Source organism: Hylaeus volcanicus, chromosome 2, assembly GCF_026283585.1.
Source record: "Hylaeus volcanicus isolate JK05 chromosome 2, UHH_iyHylVolc1.0_haploid, whole genome shotgun sequence".
Taxonomy (NCBI): Eukaryota; Metazoa; Arthropoda; class Insecta; order Hymenoptera; family Colletidae; genus Hylaeus; species Hylaeus volcanicus.
Window position 1 is genome coordinate 7,625,608 of NC_071977.1, and position 18,086 is coordinate 7,643,693.

Below are 18,086 nucleotides of genomic sequence, written 5' to 3' on the forward strand. Positions count from 1 at the left end.
CTATTTTCGTATTATATCTACTCCATTTTGATTGTTCTTGATCCGACGGAAGAAACAGGTCTGTCCCTCGATTGTCATCGCGATATGGTTTAACCCCAGCCGCGCGATCTCAATAAAGTCCAGGGCGATCGGCGACGTTTCAGCGAGCATTGACCACGCTGCTAAGATGGATTTCAGAAGGATGGAGGCGGGTTAAGGAGATCCGTAGGAGTGACTATACGGTTCTAGGTAGTACCCTCGAGTATGGCCCCATAAGGGCACAGGATCCACGGTTTCCGTGGCAGGGGTTGGTCTCGTGGTTCCAAAGAGTGGGGCTGGTCGGCGGGAGAGCAAGCGGAGCGACGAGGAGAGGGGCTGTCCCGACTCTCCGCAACGGCTCAAAGCCAGCCGGCCTCGTCGAACCTGGAGGGAGTTAGGAACAGGCCGGAGTTGCCAGACGAGTTTCTGCCGAGGCAGGACGAGCTCACTTTCATGGCTCTCTGACAGCTTGGTCGGTCGACGGGATTCCGTTCGTCGGGAGAAGTCGCTCCGACGGACCAGTGCGCGGTGAACTGAGAATCTAATCGAATCGCGGACAAGTGTTGGTGATCGAAACGTCATCGAGATCGACGCCTCCCTCGCGAGCCCCAAGTTGGACTATTTCGGGGACAGAGCGTGCTAATAACCGGTGACATTTTTCACAAGTTTCGCGAACCTGTCATCGATCGGAGAGTTCGCAGTGTCGAGGTGAAAAGGAGTCCAAGGGATATCGAATTTCCGCGAACGGGTGCGCAGCGGAATTGGTGACAGTCGGTTTCGGAGCAAACACGGAGGAAGAAGTTGGTGCACCTGCCGCAGTGGTTCTCGTGGCGCCACTCACGTGTTGCATGCGTGCCGCGTTATCCATCATGGTCGCGGACCTGGAGCAGCTCTGATTGGTCGGAGCCGCGGTCACGTGGTATGGTAATTGGGCTTTGGTGGGCGGGAAGGAGCGAACGAGGCCGCGGAGCTTCGTGGAAGATCGCAAAAGTGGCGGAAGGAGAGGAGAGGACAAGCAGCTGTCCACCGGGAGTCTGCTGCTCTCCGTGGTCTCGCTCTTTTCGCTCGTTTTCTCTTCTCCCCCTATCTTTCTCCTTTTTCCGCCTTCTCCGTCTTGGTGCACCCTTTCCCCTCCGGCGGAAAAAGTCACCCTGTTCGGTTCGCGGGGCCGGGGGAGAGGGATGTCGGCCACGGGCCAGAGTGCAGTGCGGTGTGTACGCTTCCAACAATGAATATTAACATGGAACCGTGAGACTCTATGAACTGACATTGTCGAAAAGGAACAGTGACCGTCGTCGATACGAGTGACCCGTCGCGAAACGATATCGGTATAGGTGTGCCGCGAACAGGACCCGTCGCAAAGATGAGTTCGTTCCTGATGAATCCATCCGCCGGCGGTGGATATCATCATCACCAGCATCAGCAAGCGGCAGGCGCTCATCACTTGGCGGCTACGTCCGTGATGGTAGACCCGAAGTTTCCACCCAGCGAGGAGTACAGCCAGAGTAATTATATTCCGTCAACCGGAGCGGACTTCTTTCCCGCCAGCGGGGGCGGTCATCACCTGAATCACCCGCAGTCTCATCAGTTGCAGTACGGCTACCATCAGCACCATCATCAGGCGGCGTCAACTCCGTACGGGGCGTCATCCGCCGTCCAGTTGAACGGCGGTTACGCCGGCTACGGCGGCTATTACGGCCCGCATCATCCTCATCACCAAGTGCACGCCGTTCACCATGCCAGCCTGCATCCTCATCACCACGCCGTGGGCGCCCTGGCGATGCCGCCGGAGGCCCAACAGCCGCCTCTCACGTGTCCATCCTCTATGCAGAATCAGCAACCCCAGCAGCAACCACCTGTGTCCGCGTCCACTGTCCTCGGCTCTACTCCCCTGTCGCCCGGCATCATGCAGAATCACGTGCAACCGCCGGACAGCCTTCAGCATCATCAGCAACAGAGTCAACAACCGCCGCCCCACGAAACGAACGCTTGCAGCCCCGCCAATCCCGGTCAATTGCATCGAGACAATTCCCCGGATCTTCAGCAGCAACCGACGCCCGCCCAACAGTCTCAGCACATACAGAACGCGCAGCAGCAACAACAGAGCCAACAACAGTCGCAGCATCACGTGGACGACGGTTCCGATCAAGACGACATGGAGGATGATCAGATGATGGACGGATCGCCTGGTATGATGGAGGAGGACGACGACGACGAGGAGAACGGGGATCGTGTGATTTATCCGTGGATGAAGAAGATTCACGTTGCTGGCGTCGGTGAGTTGAGACATTCAAAGTAGACCGTTATCGATGGGAATGAAAGATTGGAAATTCGTCGTCGCGTCTTGGACCAATTTCGATGCTGGCTTGATCGTTTAAGAATGTTTCAGGTATTAACCCTTAGAAAGGCGACTTGGAAGCGCTTGTCTTCGTTTATCTTAGATTTCATTGAATCTTGAACTGTTCGTAGCGATCATAAATAGCTTCCTAAGCTGTAAACTGGTGCAATTTGGAATAGTAGTAAGACACTTTGTTTCCACGTAGAAGATTTAGTCATTTAAAATGTCAACCATCTGCAACAATACTGTCGTCGAATGCAAAGGGTTAATAACTGAGCGTTTCAAAAACTGTGTTCCAATTTTATAGTTGGAGAACAAGGTGGACTGTTTCGGTAGTTGCCCGTCGGAACTCTACCTACAGATGAATTAGGCCCTATTTTTTAAAAACCACCCCATGCTCCGATTAATCTACCGTATCACTTCGTCTTGGCATCGATTCTAGCCGCGATACCCATCAATTTCTACACTCAATTTTAATAAAAGACGCACACCTGAATGTAATTTCACGGTGCACTTTGACGATCTACGACAAACCGACAAATACCGCTACTCCGATGATTCGATTTCGGACCTTTGACAGTGGAAATATGAGCTAAACGTGTAAGGTGCGCAACAAAAGAATAAGGCGGGTATCGCAGCAAGGTTTACCTGTGAAACTAATACATCGTGGCCGCAAGGTGACGCGTTACAGAGGCGCTCGAAGACTGATGAGGTGCAATTTATCGTTGCACCTTCCGATCACCTGCGAGAGATTTTAGAAGCTCGACACTTTACAAGCTATTCGGCTACGCCTAACGTCCGCTATTCTTCGTCCCCTAAACACCGGTCTACCAACAAGTTTGAAAAGCGATTCCGAACACACGAGTGAAACAAATTGCTAGGAGTCTGTTTCAGGTGGCGCAAAGTGTCTTTGCTACGAAAAGGAACCTTTACTCTGATTCGTTGTCGAAGCATCTAACCTGTTACTGTTTCGACGTTTACAGGTGGCCTGATTCTCGAATTTGAAATAGAATGCTAAGAAAGCATTTCGATTTGCTGGTAGATACCAGAAAAAAAGGACTCGAGTGCAATGGGTTAATATCTTAGGGCACAGGGGATGAAGAGAGGGTATGCAAAGAGTCATTACGAAAGGTATAAAGGAAGATACTCGTTCACATTTCACGGATCGATCAGCAAACAACGATATACGTGGCACACGAGCCAGAAATAATGTTCATTGAAAACACGTCGATAAGAATGGCGCGGATGAAACACGGTTCGAGCGTTCCAGTAGGCGTTTCGCAGAAGGATTATGGATCTTCAAAGGAAATTTTTGCAACGTAATATCCTTCAGAATTGGGCTGCCTTTGCAGCCTCAAAATTCTATTCGGTTTTGACCAGGGGGAAACTGCTGTTCATTCCAGCTTGCAACTATTTCTTTTGAGCCCGTTCTACCGGGGATACGATCTCCGAAAAGCCGAATGTCATAATTCATATTTTCAGGTAACAAAAAATAACGTCCGTGAAAGAAACATGGCCCACCGTTCGTGAAATAAGCTTTTCAAGCCCCGATTCAACCATGTTTTTCTCTTTCAAAGTTTCTTCTTCGAAAAACTTTGGTAGTATTTCGATTTACACCTTTAATTAGCTTTATTTTTTCCACGAAAAAACTTTACACTTAAAGTGTAAGGCATCATAAATTTGACGTTTTCAAATAAATGTTCCATTAAGAATATCTACATGCACAGGCTTTACACATGTATATATTTATAATAAAAATTTATTTGAAAACATGAAACTTGACATTTAATTTAGACTTTCTTGAATAGATATAGGGAGTACGACTACTTACGAGACTGACTGTATATATTCAATCCACTACGGCCAATTCCATTGCCATGTGTATAGGATTTAAAGGTTTTCTGACTTCTTTCTTCTTCCACGTCTCACGTTCTCCTCTCTCAAACGATTTTTTGGTCCGTCGATGTCGAGACACGCGATGACACGTATCAATAATTCTCCCGTGGAGTATCATCGGGTTTTGGCAAATAAGAGACAGTGGTCAGGAACAACGATTGGTCTAGAATTCTCAGTTGGATGTCCATCGGTTCTAAAGTCTGGTATGCGTGTCCGTCGGGCTGTCGGGGACTGCAATATCTCCCCTCTGGATGTCGAGGCTCACCGGACGCCGCTGTTAGGATGGGCTTCCCGAGACCGTCGGTCAGCATTGGAATGGAATGTGTCTGCACAGATTCGAAACTGAACTCGCTCCCATGTTTCCTCTATCGAGTCCTTCGGACCACCAAGGAACGCTTCTAGCGTGCCACACGAGGATTGACGTTGCTTGATACGACCGTGAATCGACGCACGAATCTCTCTTCGTGAGTCGCTTTATCCGCTTGACAAGTTGGTGTAGCGACGAACGGGACACGACTATGGTTTCTCGTAGGACATTTGTTAGAGTCTTCAGATAGCGATACGGCAAGATACGCAGCGAATCAGAAGTAATATTATGAAACCGTGAACCAGAGTATGACAAGCGAGACGATACAACAGACGAGTCGAATCGACGATTCGGAAGCAAACTTTAAACGAACGTCGAACGTTCCGCGTTACCTTTGCACTTCGTCTGATATCTTGGCAAGTAAAAAATGATTATCAGGATCTGATAATGATACGGCAACATCGATAGGCACGAGGCTCGTTCACGTTAACATCTGATAACGAAGCAGACTTCAAGGAATAACGACAAAATTTTATTTGCTATGCGCTTGATCGATGCCAATTAATATCCACGCGATACGTGTACGTTATCGTTTTCTGAATCTTTCCGATTGGTAAAAATCGCCCTCCGTAATCGTCGTTCAAGTTCGACAACTATCGGCTGTCGAACAGATCGGCCTTGGAATATTGGTCCGTCGATTGTGAAATGTAGAGCCGGTTATTATTACGCCCCGCTGATAGTGTACGTGACGTTTCTCTTCATCTGTTCCAATCGGCGATCGTTTGCTCCGCAGCATCGACTTCTTGCACGATGACGGTGACACAACGATCGCATTCGGTCGCTTTGAGAGTATTGACACTGGTGCAAGGTCTGCGATACGGTTGCGACATGATAAACTCGTTCTTCTAGTGATTCGTATTGTAGAGTAAGCAAACGTAATCTCAAACCTTTTTCTACCTCCATCTCCTCTAGTACACTAATAAGCAGGATTAACACTAAACCTACCGACATGGGACAAATGACCCAATCTTAAAGACACTTTTTTTGGTTAAATGCAAAAATATTTAACGTGGAATTGAAATGAATTCATATATGATATATAACAACTGCGTAGAAAAATTTGAAAACGGTCATTTGACCGGTCGTTTCCGTTCCGAAAGTTCTCTTGAACTCGAACAATTGTCGCTACCCCAAAGCACGCAATCTTCCATTATCGTTCACCCTGTATCTCATCAGCCAAATTTAGCCAATCCTCCGTATGACGTCATTCGAGGCGCCGCGCTCCGACGCCAAACGCACTCACGTCCCGACGGTCAATTTTGTCGCGGTGACCTCTGCGCAGCCCGAGACCAAAGCAAACGACTAACCCAGACCGATCTCTGTTTCGTTCGTTGCAGCAAACGGCTCGTACCAGCCGGGGATGGAGCCGAAGCGACAGAGGACCGCGTACACGAGACACCAGATCCTCGAGCTGGAGAAGGAATTCCATTACAATAGGTACCTGACGAGACGGCGACGGATCGAGATCGCTCATACCCTGGTCCTGTCCGAGCGACAGATAAAGATCTGGTTCCAGAACCGTCGCATGAAGTGGAAGAAGGACAACAAGCTGCCGAACACGAAGAACGTCCGCAGGAAGAACGCGAACGGCCAGGCGGCGCCGTCCGCGAAACCGTCCAAGACCACCGCCTCGAGGACGAAGTTGCCCACCGGGAACAACAACAATCAGAGGAAGAACAACAACAACTCGCCGTCCAGCGGTATCGACAGCAGCATGGACTCCAACGTCGGCCTGGACATGGACGTCCACGCGGTGAACGCTGCTCTTCCGCATACGAACGTGGTCCATCCGAGCTTCCAAGGTCACCCGCATCCGCTGGCCCATCTTCAAGCGCAGCTGAGTCATCACCACGTGAGCGGGATGATGGAGGGCCCCACGGGAGGGCCGTTGGGACACATAGGCACCGGAAGTATCAGTCCTCTCGCGCCGGCGACCAGTCCGTCAGGACTGTCGCAGGTCTCAGCGCCTATCCCGCCACCGGCGATAAAGTCCGACTATGGCCTGACGGCGCTGTAACATCATGGGGAACCAGACTGCTCCAGACTATCGCGTTTTCACGGAAGATTCGTCACTGTTGGCTTCTAGAGTCGTTTCGACTCTACCTGGCACGATAGACACAGTACCGCTTCGAAGATATAAAAGTGTGGCGATCATTGCGACCCACTGTTAGCTCAAAGACATAGGAGAGAGCCTTGAAGAGGAAGAACTATGACGAGTTTGGATCGTCCACTACGATTTTTAGGTGCCGGTCTGACTGGTCAATGAGATTCTGCACAGGTTGAGCTACCGATCAACTCTATCACTGTGCAAAACCTCTTTGACCAGTCAGACTTGCATCTAAGGATGTTTTGTTCCAAGTAATTGCGTGATGAATGATTCATCAGTCTAAAAGAAGATCGTCGGGATACTTAGATGACGGAAATAGCAGCCACGACATAAACTACTGGACGATTGCAATCGTCAGCGGCTAGCAACGACGAATCCTGTGTCTCGCGATACTCCAACATGAAGTACCATGGTCTAGGACCTGAATTGGCGCGGATTGATATTCTCTGATGAGATTCCACGGTGATTTGAATACGCAAAGGATGGCCTGCAGCTTCCACCCGATTCTTCGCACGACGGACTGGTCGAAGACTCCTCTTATTTTCAGCGTAAGAGTCACTGATCCTTCCAGTTTCTCAGACTCGTCGCGAGGTCCTTCAGAATTTGCCGAAGTAGTTTAACCGAAATCGTGGAGTATTCGAAGACCAAGCGACGAAACGGTGAGAGAATAAACTGCTAGGCGTTCTCGAGTGAGAAAAATTTGGAACTCGGTGACTTGGTGAGGATTCACAGTTCAGAGGTGTGTGAAAAGCAGTGAAAAATGACTCGAGACTCTGTGAACGGGTGACCAGCCTCTCTTTGCGTGTAACAATTGTTCGGTGAGTGACTGCTGATTGTAATTCTAAGTTTCTTATTACGATTAACGGGATTGAGAATAATGCTTGCCAAATTGTAGAAATAAATGAAAACGACGATAGGAGTACCCCATGCGTGTTCTCGATAAGCCTCGGCCTCGTCCTATCGTCGTTTGTATTTGTTTTGAGTTGAGCAATACTTTAGCGTTACTCGAGCCAGTTTGGTGAGTCGAGGTAGCCCGATATTTCACTCCGCGCGATTAGAGTCCCGAACCGTCGAAAGTAAATAGAGTCCCTCGATCTTCCCAAGAACGTTCGGCCATGACTTTTCGTTTGTCGAATGCTGTGATCCGATAAGTAATCACCCCCCGCAATCTAAACGATTCCCCAGTTCGTAGAGGAAGTCTCGCCGGTACGAAGCGACAAAAGGAAATCAATGTTCCGCGATACTGTACATAGAAACACCTGGACACGTGCGTGTGTGTGTGTGTATATAGTCGTGTAAAGAAAGTCTTATTGCTATTGTGATTAAAATGCATCGTATTTCGTATGTTATTACGTGAGTGTGCGGTCTTGACGTTTTAAGAGTTCGAGAAAGGACTGTCCCGATGTCGTGAAGCGCTCGATCACGATTCAGCCAGCAAGTAGTTTGATATTGTTCAGAGATGGGTGGAATTTTATTCCATACAATGATTCATTCGATCGAACATCTGTAGAGGCAATGTTTCACTTGTTCAAAGTAAATTATAATTTCAATGTATGATTTGAGTTCAAATTGTTTTTCAACGAATGTGTCTTTTATTTGTCACTTGAGATTCGTATCTAGGCAAGAGGTTTCCCTATCTCTGACGCTGAAAGAGTTTACACGTAGTAAAATGAGGCGTGAGAACGTCTATGAGAAAACCAGACAGAGGAACGGGGCTTGGGAGCGAAAAATAGAGCGGTAGAACGTTTGGCACTAGCTTCGACGCGGGTTTAGCCGCATTTCGATAAAAATAGAAGTCGATAAGGTTCAATTTGTTGAAAATTTGGTTGGTACAATTCAACGATTCCGTTAATTTCGCTATTTGGATAAATGCTCTTCGCTTAGCGAGCGTTCTTTGCTAGATCTGAGCTCGTTGGTTCGCGCGAAGTAGATGTTTCCTGTCATTGTCAGACACGGCGCGTCGAGTACAGCCGTTGGGCGCAGAATAATCTACGACTAGAATTACCGCGTAATCAGTTCCAATGATTTCTATGATTAATAAACGAACGGTAACCGTTGCTAACGATTAACAATTAATTGGTAATTATGATTAACGATTAACGAACAATCGGCAGCGATTAGCTCTGAAAGATTACAAAATATCGACTTACGATTACCGATTTGCCCCACGACTGTGAATAATTATTACAAAATTAAGCACAAAATCGATGTCCAACTCTAGAGGAAGATCGTCGTGGACGGGCACCATTTTCCCGTGTTTCGCGTTGCGGTTGGAAATAGAATCTGTGAGTAGCGTTCGTTCGCGTCACGAGCGCGCGTTGTAAATATTTCTCCGAGATACAATGTCTATTTTTATCGAGAAAGTATAAAGAACGACCAAGTTAGTTGTAAATGCTGGTACCGCGCCCTCGAACGGACAAACCGGAAGCTGTACCGCGGAGACGAGTAGCAATCAAACGATTAAATGCACAGAGTCGCTGTGACGATATACCAAAACGATATGTTTATCAGATTTAATATAGGAACGTAGAGGTACTAAGGATTATTAAGCGGCACGTTAATTCTAAAGAACGACAGACGGAATGCGAAAGGCGGTCCTAGCGTAATTTAGCGAGTTTAAGCAAACGAGCGCACGAGTTTACGAGAACGTTCTATTAAGTGTGACATTGTATTCCTTGATATTCTATCGATAATGTATATAGCCTGTACGATAAGAACCGTATTTGGGCACAGTCCGATGCTTATGTTTATATTGATCGTAGAGACCGATCAAATACAATCGTGAAGTAAATAAATCAATAAATAAATGTTTCGTAATTTACGATAATGCCGTGTTTCCTCCACGAAAAGTCACCCTCTTTGCTTTCCCCTCGAAATGGTCCCTGCAATTTTTATCCCAACTTAAACAATTCAAGAGATAGTTGAAAAATAGATGCCGTTTTTATGTAAATTCTCGACGGAAGGCCTGAACAGTGTAACGGAATGTTTCAATTTTCAAAAGCCAAAGAATGGATATTCCAGATATTACAGGTTCGCTATCACGCGTATATTTATCTGTGTTTCGCGAAACGCATCGTTCACGCAGGAAACAAACGATAGGCAACGAGTCGAGGTAAACTTGTTACTTGACGGCGATGACAGTATCTCATTCTTATTACGTATGCAAAATTGTGTGCATAAATTTACCGGTTATACAGTCTGCATAATAAATCATCTCCCTTCGAAAAGGAATACCTATTGCTGGATATTATATGAAAGAAATAGGAAGATAATACTGCCTATGAATCACGCTGATAAAACCGACCAATACGTAGCATTAGCTTTACCCTGTGAGTCCTGAACGATTTAATACAACTTTCGAGCGATTTTTTTTCAATATCTGAAATGATAACGCGCAGGGACCACCACACATCGCGTAGAACAATTTACCACGATAACCGACAAACTTCCTTTCCATTGTGTCGACGTAAATTTAATTGGCTCGTCGCATCGATCCCCCGACGAGTTCATTGGACGAACGAAAACGGCCTCCGTGAAGCACATGTGTCGTCAGCGACGCGATAAAAAGAACAGCGAACAGTGGAATAGTACTTTGAAGATATTCAAACTAAAATGGAACACCCCGTGCATTTCCTATCGTAAATAAATTCTGCCAAATACACTGCAGCTGAAAATGTTCACGCCAGTGCAGTAGACCTTATCGAAAATTGCTCTGGACCGAACTTCGACATGATTGATCCCCAAGTGCATCAAACGAAGCATCGACTGTTTAACTTCACTCATAACGCGATGCTCGGTCATCAAACTCATTCAGATCTCGTCAAACACCGCGAGTCTATCTAGTTCATTAATTTCCGTTTTCGTTTCTCGTTTGGTTTACTTTTTAAAAAGTGAAATAGCTGAAAATTTTCGTCCGTATAAAAAATTCCCTCAGCTATGGTTGTCCTATCGATTATTATCGGGACTTGCCGCGATACGTGCATTACTATAGCGGCGAGATAGTCGTGGCAGTGTCGCGAAGACATTCAATTCGAGCGTCTCCGAGCAATAGGGGTATCCCCGGCAGCCCCTCGGATCTCCACCGCCCACGCTCGTCCACGGATCACGTATACCCGTGTGTACTCGCGCCCATGCGTGTAGCGATGCCGCGGTTGCGCATGCGCGAGCACGTGCGTGATTGCCGCAGCCTGGCCTGGGGATATGCCGCAGCAGCCTCGAAAAGAAGGGTGGCACCCGGAAAGCGAATGAGGGGCCGTCTGTACGACCCTGCCCCCGCCCATGCAACCAGCAGCCCGGCCAACAGCCGAGATAACCTGCTACCACCCAGGATCGAAAGTCTGCCTCGTTCGAATTCGCGATCACCGATGGAACATCGCCGTTTCGTGATTTTAGGATGATGGTGAACGTGACTGACCATGGAAACGTGACTGACCATGACACCAGCTTGGATGACTGGAAACTTTGAATCTCTTTTCGTGGATCGTCGTTGTGAATAGGTTGGACCGTTGTCTAAATCGGTAAGAGTTCAGGAGTCCTTTCTAGATTACAAGGTTTTGGATTTCGAGACCTTGGTATTCGAGGCTTTGGATCTCGAGGACTTGGTATTCAAGACCTTTGTATTCGAGGCTTTAGATTTCGAGGTCTTGGTATTCGAGGCCTTGCATTTCGAGGTCTTGGTATTCGAAGCCTTGGATTTCGAAACCTTAGTATTCGAAGCTTTGGATCTCGAGGCCTTGGTATTCAAGACCTTTGTATTCGAGGCTTTAGATTTTGAGGTCTTGGTATTCGAGGCCTTTAATTTCGAAACCTAGGTATTCGAGGCTTTGGATCTCGAGGACTTGGTATTCAAGACCTTTGTATTCGGGGCTTTAGATTTCTAGGTCTTGGTATTCAAGGTCTTGAATTTCGAAACCTTGGTATTCGAGGCCTTGGTATTCTACTTACACGGGTGTCAGTTCACAGGTATCAATCGGTTAAATGACCAAGGTAAAGTTTCATGTGCAAATCCTTTTCAATAAGTAATCGCAGTGGTCGATCGCCACGGTTGACTAAGCATTGTCTCTACTACTTGTGTGTCTAGTCTGAACGTTCCGTCTGATTCTACTTCAGATTTCCACGAGAGCGCTAGCAGGAAGATACCGCATTCAGGCATTCTACTAAAACTTTTTGGACAACAAATTACTTCTACCAAACAACTTTTTTCATAATTAGCTATAGGCACTGCCAAAGCGAACTAAAACTGACTTTGATAAATTAAGCAAACAATCAGACACATACGCATCGAATTACAGATCACGTTTAATTACATGTAAACGTTAAATACGCGCGGTCGAATATCCGACAAGAAAATGAATCAATTTCAATTAGAGGGTGACTCGAATGTTGTATCGCGATTTCATTGCTCGTGTCGAATCGATCTCAGTGGGCCAGCGTAAAAAAACAGGGCGAACCAGCAAGCGACACGACTAACAGCAAGGTTCTCGACGGACGAGGAGGAAGGAACCACACAAGAGCAGCTAATTGCAAGATCTATACACCGGCTCCGTTATCCGTACAACCGACCTACGTTGTCTTCCGGCGTTGAATACCCTTACAAACCACTCTCGGATATAGATTGTGTTAGGCATGAATTAAGCCAAATAGCCCGGACAGTTGATTGTTGTAGAGCCAAACGACTCCTACGGTAGAAATTGCCCTGCTCGTTCCTTCAATTGTTTTATTAGCTGGGTATTGAAAATGGCAAGCAGAAGTTGTAAGTAGAACATCGCTGAACAATGTACGTCACAAATATTAAGGTCACGATCACCGACGATAGGATAATTGGCGACTGCAAATATATATTTTAGAAAATGTTTTCCGAGCCGTAACATACTTCCACCGGTGCCATTATCGAAAAAGAATAGTTAAATTCAATTACAGATTTATGCCGTAAACTCATAAATGTCTATCTATTCACCGATAACGCGAACAACGTGTTAGCCGCAGCGTTGATAAACTCGTCCACTTCGACATTTGCTGGAAACGAAAACGTCGCACTGAAATATCACTTGTCGTTCGTTGAAGGCTGGCTGATATTTGCGCACAAATATAAGATATTGGAATACCCAGAGAAACTACAAACCGATTCTGGATATGCCAGTGCTTCTTATATTTTTAAAACATACAAACCAGTGACATTAGGACCTTTCAACGAGAAAGTACGTTCGTAAGGTCTAGTTACGTTTTCCACCGCCAAATAGCTTCTGCTGCCTGGTGGCGTCGTCGCAGAGAAATTTTCTGCGATCGCGAAATACCTTCCGGGAGACGTTATCAGATCCACGACACGAATCGTGACCCTATTTTCAGCTGTGGTTGTTCCACCTACACGCTGCGTTCCGCATTCGTTGCACCAAGACAAATGATCCATACGCGTCGGTCATTTCGTCCGCATCCGCCTGGCAATCGCACGATCTACAAGCTGTACGGTGCAGAGTGTACAGTGGGTGGTCAGTGAATCGCTCGTTTGGCAAACTCCGGGGACAAACAACGTGAAATTCGCGCCTCCCCCAACTCCCGCCTCCCTTCCTTTGCCCTTCTACACCCGTAGTCAAGATTTAACGGGTCTCTGACCACACACTTCGGTTGCGCAACGCTCTGCGATCCATCTGATAAATGATTCTCGGGGAAACTGTTGGCGTTGCACTACTTAAGGTGATTGCGGTTCCAGGTTCGCGCGAGGATGTATTTGGACCTCTGAGGAATCGATCAACTCGGCTGAAAAATGTACGAGGAACCCTTTCGAGAATCCGATGCACGACTGACACTTTGCTCTGGATTGTTTCGTCGCAGACTGGATGCAAGTGTCCCTTGTCTAGTATGTTTCTACTTTCGCGATATATGCTACCAGCCGAAGATTATCAAGACCCAGTGCGATGATACGGACCTGACATCCTATGCTTTCGAGCAGTGCAGACTGCACGATATTTATGTCTTTATACTGCCACTTATCTGGAAACGGTAGATGGTGAAATTGATGTTGCTCCTGCTGCTAATTATAGTCGTTATTGCTACTCGGTTGAGTCTACAGGAAGTTTTGAATGCTTGGGAACATCTCCTCGCACTGGCACAGTATGCAATTACTTTGTTCACGGTCTGTAATTAAGGCAACTCGATTCCAACTTGTCAAGCCCAATTTTCTAATAGATGCAGAGATTCATTGAGATGTCTTCAAGCTCACGTTCGAAACTTCCACTTAGACATAAAAACTGCTACAAGCGAGGAACAAGACGAGGGAACAAATTCATTTGATCGCAATTAAAAGCGAAACCTATCGTTGAAGTAGGTAAGGTATCGCACACGACATGCATCGTTGATACGCGTGCCAATTAATCAGCGAGCTGTCCGAATCGAACACGAAACCTTATCCTACTTTCCACGGTTCCTCGTTCAATTTCAGTTCGTTCTCTCGCGAAAGGCAGCTGCCTCCGAGACAACCCCGAGCACCTGTCCAATCGTAGCGATCGGATCGCGCTCGCTCGAATTCGAGAATAGCAAAAATGACGGGAACGTAGATTCGAGCGATCCCCATTATGCGTAATTGGAGGGGATTAACGAGTCACGACTCCATTTATCAGGCCCCGTAATTACAAAGCATCTTCCTTCTCGCGCCATCCCGCTCCTCCTCGCCCTTCCGCGTTCGTCGCGTCACTTTACGCTCGCTCCACCGACTGACTGACATCCCCCAGAGGCAGTTTCGCATCTCAAATACACATTAGGCTGTAACTAAAGATAACAGGAGCCCCGTGTCGTCGAGGGGGAGCACGGTGAAATTAGATTCGAGCCCGCAGACACCGCGAACACCTCGTCACCGTGTTCGAGTATCTATAGCGTGAATTTTATTTCATCTTGCGGAAAATCCGTGCAGTCAATACTCCAGCTATACGATAAGGAGTCGGATCTGCAGAGATATGTACATAGCTAAGTTCGCCTTGGATTTTCGATTTGAGATACTCTGACCTGTGACATGGCGAATATGGGAAAATCAGCGTCTTCTACATTGCGTTTCTCGTATTCTTAAAATGTTCAAGTTCCGCAGATGTGTTCCCACTGTGTTCGATCCTGTATAGCGTGAATTTTATTTTACCTTACAGAAAATGCGTGCAGTCATTACTCCAACTAAAGAGTCGAACCTGAAGAGCTACTAGTTAGTTCGCCTTGAGACATTCTGACCTGTGACACCGCGAATATGGAAAAATCAGCGTGTTCTTAACGAGGGGAAAATTGCGTTTCTCGTACTCTTAAAGTGGTCCGCTGATGTGTTCCCAGCGAGAGAAATCGAAAGAAGGCCCGGGAGGGTTTTCAGTAGGCGGTTAAACGAGTCCGGTATTGTTGCACAGTAGCGATCGAGGACACGCGCGGCTGATGCAGCGAGGGACTCGGAAAGTTAACACGGGCGGTCGCGTCGATCCTCAGAATTAATTAAAACCATCGAACCGAGGGGGACATGTATTTTTATCTCCCCCTGGTCTTGGTGACACATCTATCTCCAAGTAGCCGGACGTACAAAAAGAGGAGTTCCGCTACTGCTGCTTGCTACCGCTGCGTTATCTGCTCTGCCAATCCCAATACGTCCACTTACAAGTTTTCTTGTATCGAACGGTGGCGTTCTCCCAAGATCGGGCTCCTCGGCCGACTAGCGAGACTTTCAGAAAAAAAACCATTCCTGTCGGATGTTATTACGATTCTTGTTACATTAATGCTATTTAAGCGATGAATTCGATACGAATATTCCTTCTGCCCTCTTCTACATCTGTCGCTGTTTGGAGTAGAGAGACGACGAATTTGGGATTGGAAAGTTTTCTATGGAAGAATCGGTCGAAATTAATACTTAGATTTAGAGTTTGGGGAGACTATTATTTAGAGAAGTCGAAGGTCGGAAGATATCGCGAGTAAGGTTGGGAAGCGAAACGTACCGAGAGTTCCAACGTTGTTCCAACCGTGGTGTTCGGGTCAAAGTTGACTGCTCAGACCAGGACAAGAAAAGGCTGACGTTCGTTGAGCGAAGGCAGAGCCAGCGGCAACGTAAGCCACCGCGAACCGCACTATTACGAGGACTCGTCGACGGTACCTGTCGCTAGTCGCTGCCCCTGCGTAGAATCGTCCTAGCAGCGGGGTAAGATGGTAAGAAGAAGAATCGGAGCGAAAAGGGGAGCGTTGGAGAGAGAGAAGAAGAGCAGCCTGGGCGGCGCAAAGACTTCGACTCGCAAGCCGCACGTTCATTAATCTTGATCGGATCAGTCGAGATAGCGGCGAGCTGTTTCGGAAACCCTCCCCCACCAGCCGTTCTCATCAAGTCCCCTAGTACCATCGCCTCAACCTCCTTCTCCTCTGGTTCGCCTCCACCGTTGCGTCTCGCAGCTCCTTTTTCTTCTGGCCAGCTACAAACTCTTTCCTGGACTCTCTGCACGAGGAAGGTTCGCCCGAACCCGGGGGCGCAAGAAGAAAACCCCCAAGACGGATCGGCACCGCAGCGCCGACGACGGCCAGCCGTTTTAATTCCGGCTGGATCGGCTGCCAATCCCCTTCCTCGGCGTCCTTCGTCCTCCTTCCGCCCCGCCAGACCCGAGTAGAGTCTTTATAATTCATTAAATTCCTTTTTCTCCCGTTGGTCCGGCCTTTCGACGCGTACGGTCTGTCCGAGAGAGGGTTCTCGCTGATCGAGGGATCATGATCAGGGTGACGTTCGAGCGAGATGGAAACTACCTGCCCCCGCGATGTCGTGCCATTTTTGTGACGATATAGTACTCGAACTGTTGTCTATACTGATTTCTGGCAACGTAGGTGATTACGTTTGGTAACGTATGGTACAGTTTGGAGGACGCCGCCACAAGAACTAGCTACCAGTAGTTATCGAGACAAAATTTTGTAACTTTGCACTTTTATGTAGCTAGTGTTTGTGACCGCGTGCTCTCGTAAGTGAAACGAGAGTTTGCACGTTAATTCGAGCCCGAGAATAGAAATTAAATAAACAGTTGTCTCGCATCGGGGAACAAAGCGAAAGCAATTTATCCTGAAAAATTAGAAACTATCCTTGTCGCTGCGGCGCCCCCGTGGAGCAAAAAATGCTGGACCAGCAGCACAATGGCGGGCAACGTCGTCAGTGGGCAGCTCCTTTAATTTCACCAGGTTCGCCTGTCAATCTCGCTTCATACCTGCTCCTTATAATTCATTAAAATTCTTTTTGCTTGCCTGAAAACGTGACGGATCTTGTTTTCAATTTAGTAGAGCCCCGACTGCGACTACCATAATGCCCCGCACGAGTTTACTCGCGGAATAGCAATGAGTCTCTCTCCCTAAGCGAGCCGCGACCAGGATTCCCGGATGGAAACTCGTTTTTGTGTAAGAAGGGCTCTCAAACAAAGAGAATACAAAATTTTGAATCGAAAATCATTCCATTATCTACTATTATCCCTTGAATTTGCGTTGCTTATCGCGTAACTGCTTTTAGAATATATTTTATTATTACTCAACGTATCATTCCAGTATTACTCGATGCTTTCGCAGTGGATTTTGTGGATCGAGTAAACAGTTCTGTACAGTGTTTGATGACACGTCTTATCGTCGGTTTACGGGAAAGCCGAGGAGTGACCAACTGCGTAACACCCTTAGTCCGCGACGATCATCCCCCTCAGCACTGACCAAATTGGGTATCAACACCCTCCGTGTAATTAATCCTGTAATTCCGTTGACCCTGCTCTCGGAATAGCGGAGGGATCAATATTAATCCCAACCCTCGACTTCTGTGAGAATTTTTACTTGCCCGTATCAAATATTAAATATATCAGGTCGTCGTAAAAGTTCATGGCATGTATACTTCTGTTACTCAAATTTATATGTGAAACATAGTCTTAAGTTTTATAAAAAAAAAAGATAATCTCTCATTTCACAATATTTTCTCATCTTTCCAACATACTCATTATACCGTCACTATAAAATTTCTGTAGTTTTTTTATTAGTTATAGACACAGTCTTCAGCACGAACTTATGGGATGATCTAATATTTCAATCTGAATAATAACTATTAGCTTGGAAATGTCAATTCTTCAATTCTTTTGTTTAAATCATTCTGTATCAATCATTACCAACTACAGTGTACACCATTGCTACTTTGTGAACGTTTCAATGAAGTATTAGTCACGACAGCTGTTGCAATTGTTTCGTTGCTTAACGAACCGAGGCGCTTTTTAAATGCTAACATCGAACCCACTTCCTCGATCGTGTCCAGCAAAAAGACGATCCCGTCTGCAATAACGTCAGAATCGAACAGTGAGACAGCAGAGCTGGAAGGATCATAGCCGAGCGACTCGTGACGCGCATAGAAT

General features: G+C 46.9%; 2 protein-coding genes across 4 annotated transcripts in view; both read left to right on the plus strand.

The window, feature by feature from the left end:
• LOC128872607 (homeotic protein Sex combs reduced) overlaps positions 1-18,086 on the plus strand; it is a 253,243-nt gene that overhangs the window by 78,920 nt on the left and 156,237 nt on the right. The gene's annotated exons all lie outside the window — the stretch shown is intronic.
• LOC128872605 (homeobox protein Hox-A4) lies at positions 444-9,537 on the plus strand. The gene is made up of 2 exons (XM_054115468.1): positions 444-2,294; positions 5,957-9,537. Exons 1-2 carry the CDS (start codon positions 1,382-1,384, stop codon positions 6,634-6,636), a joined length of 1,593 nt encoding a protein of 530 aa, XP_053971443.1. The 5' UTR covers positions 444-1,381; the 3' UTR covers positions 6,637-9,537.

Coding starts and splice junctions, on each gene's coding strand:
- LOC128872605 (XM_054115468.1), top strand. CDS start 1,382: ATGAGTTCGTTCCTGATGAATCCATCCGCCGGCGGTGGATATCATCAT. Junction 2,295..5,956: donor GATTCACGTTGCTGGCGTCG/GTGAGTTGAGAC, acceptor CGTTCGTTGCAG/CAAACGGCTCGTACCAGCCG.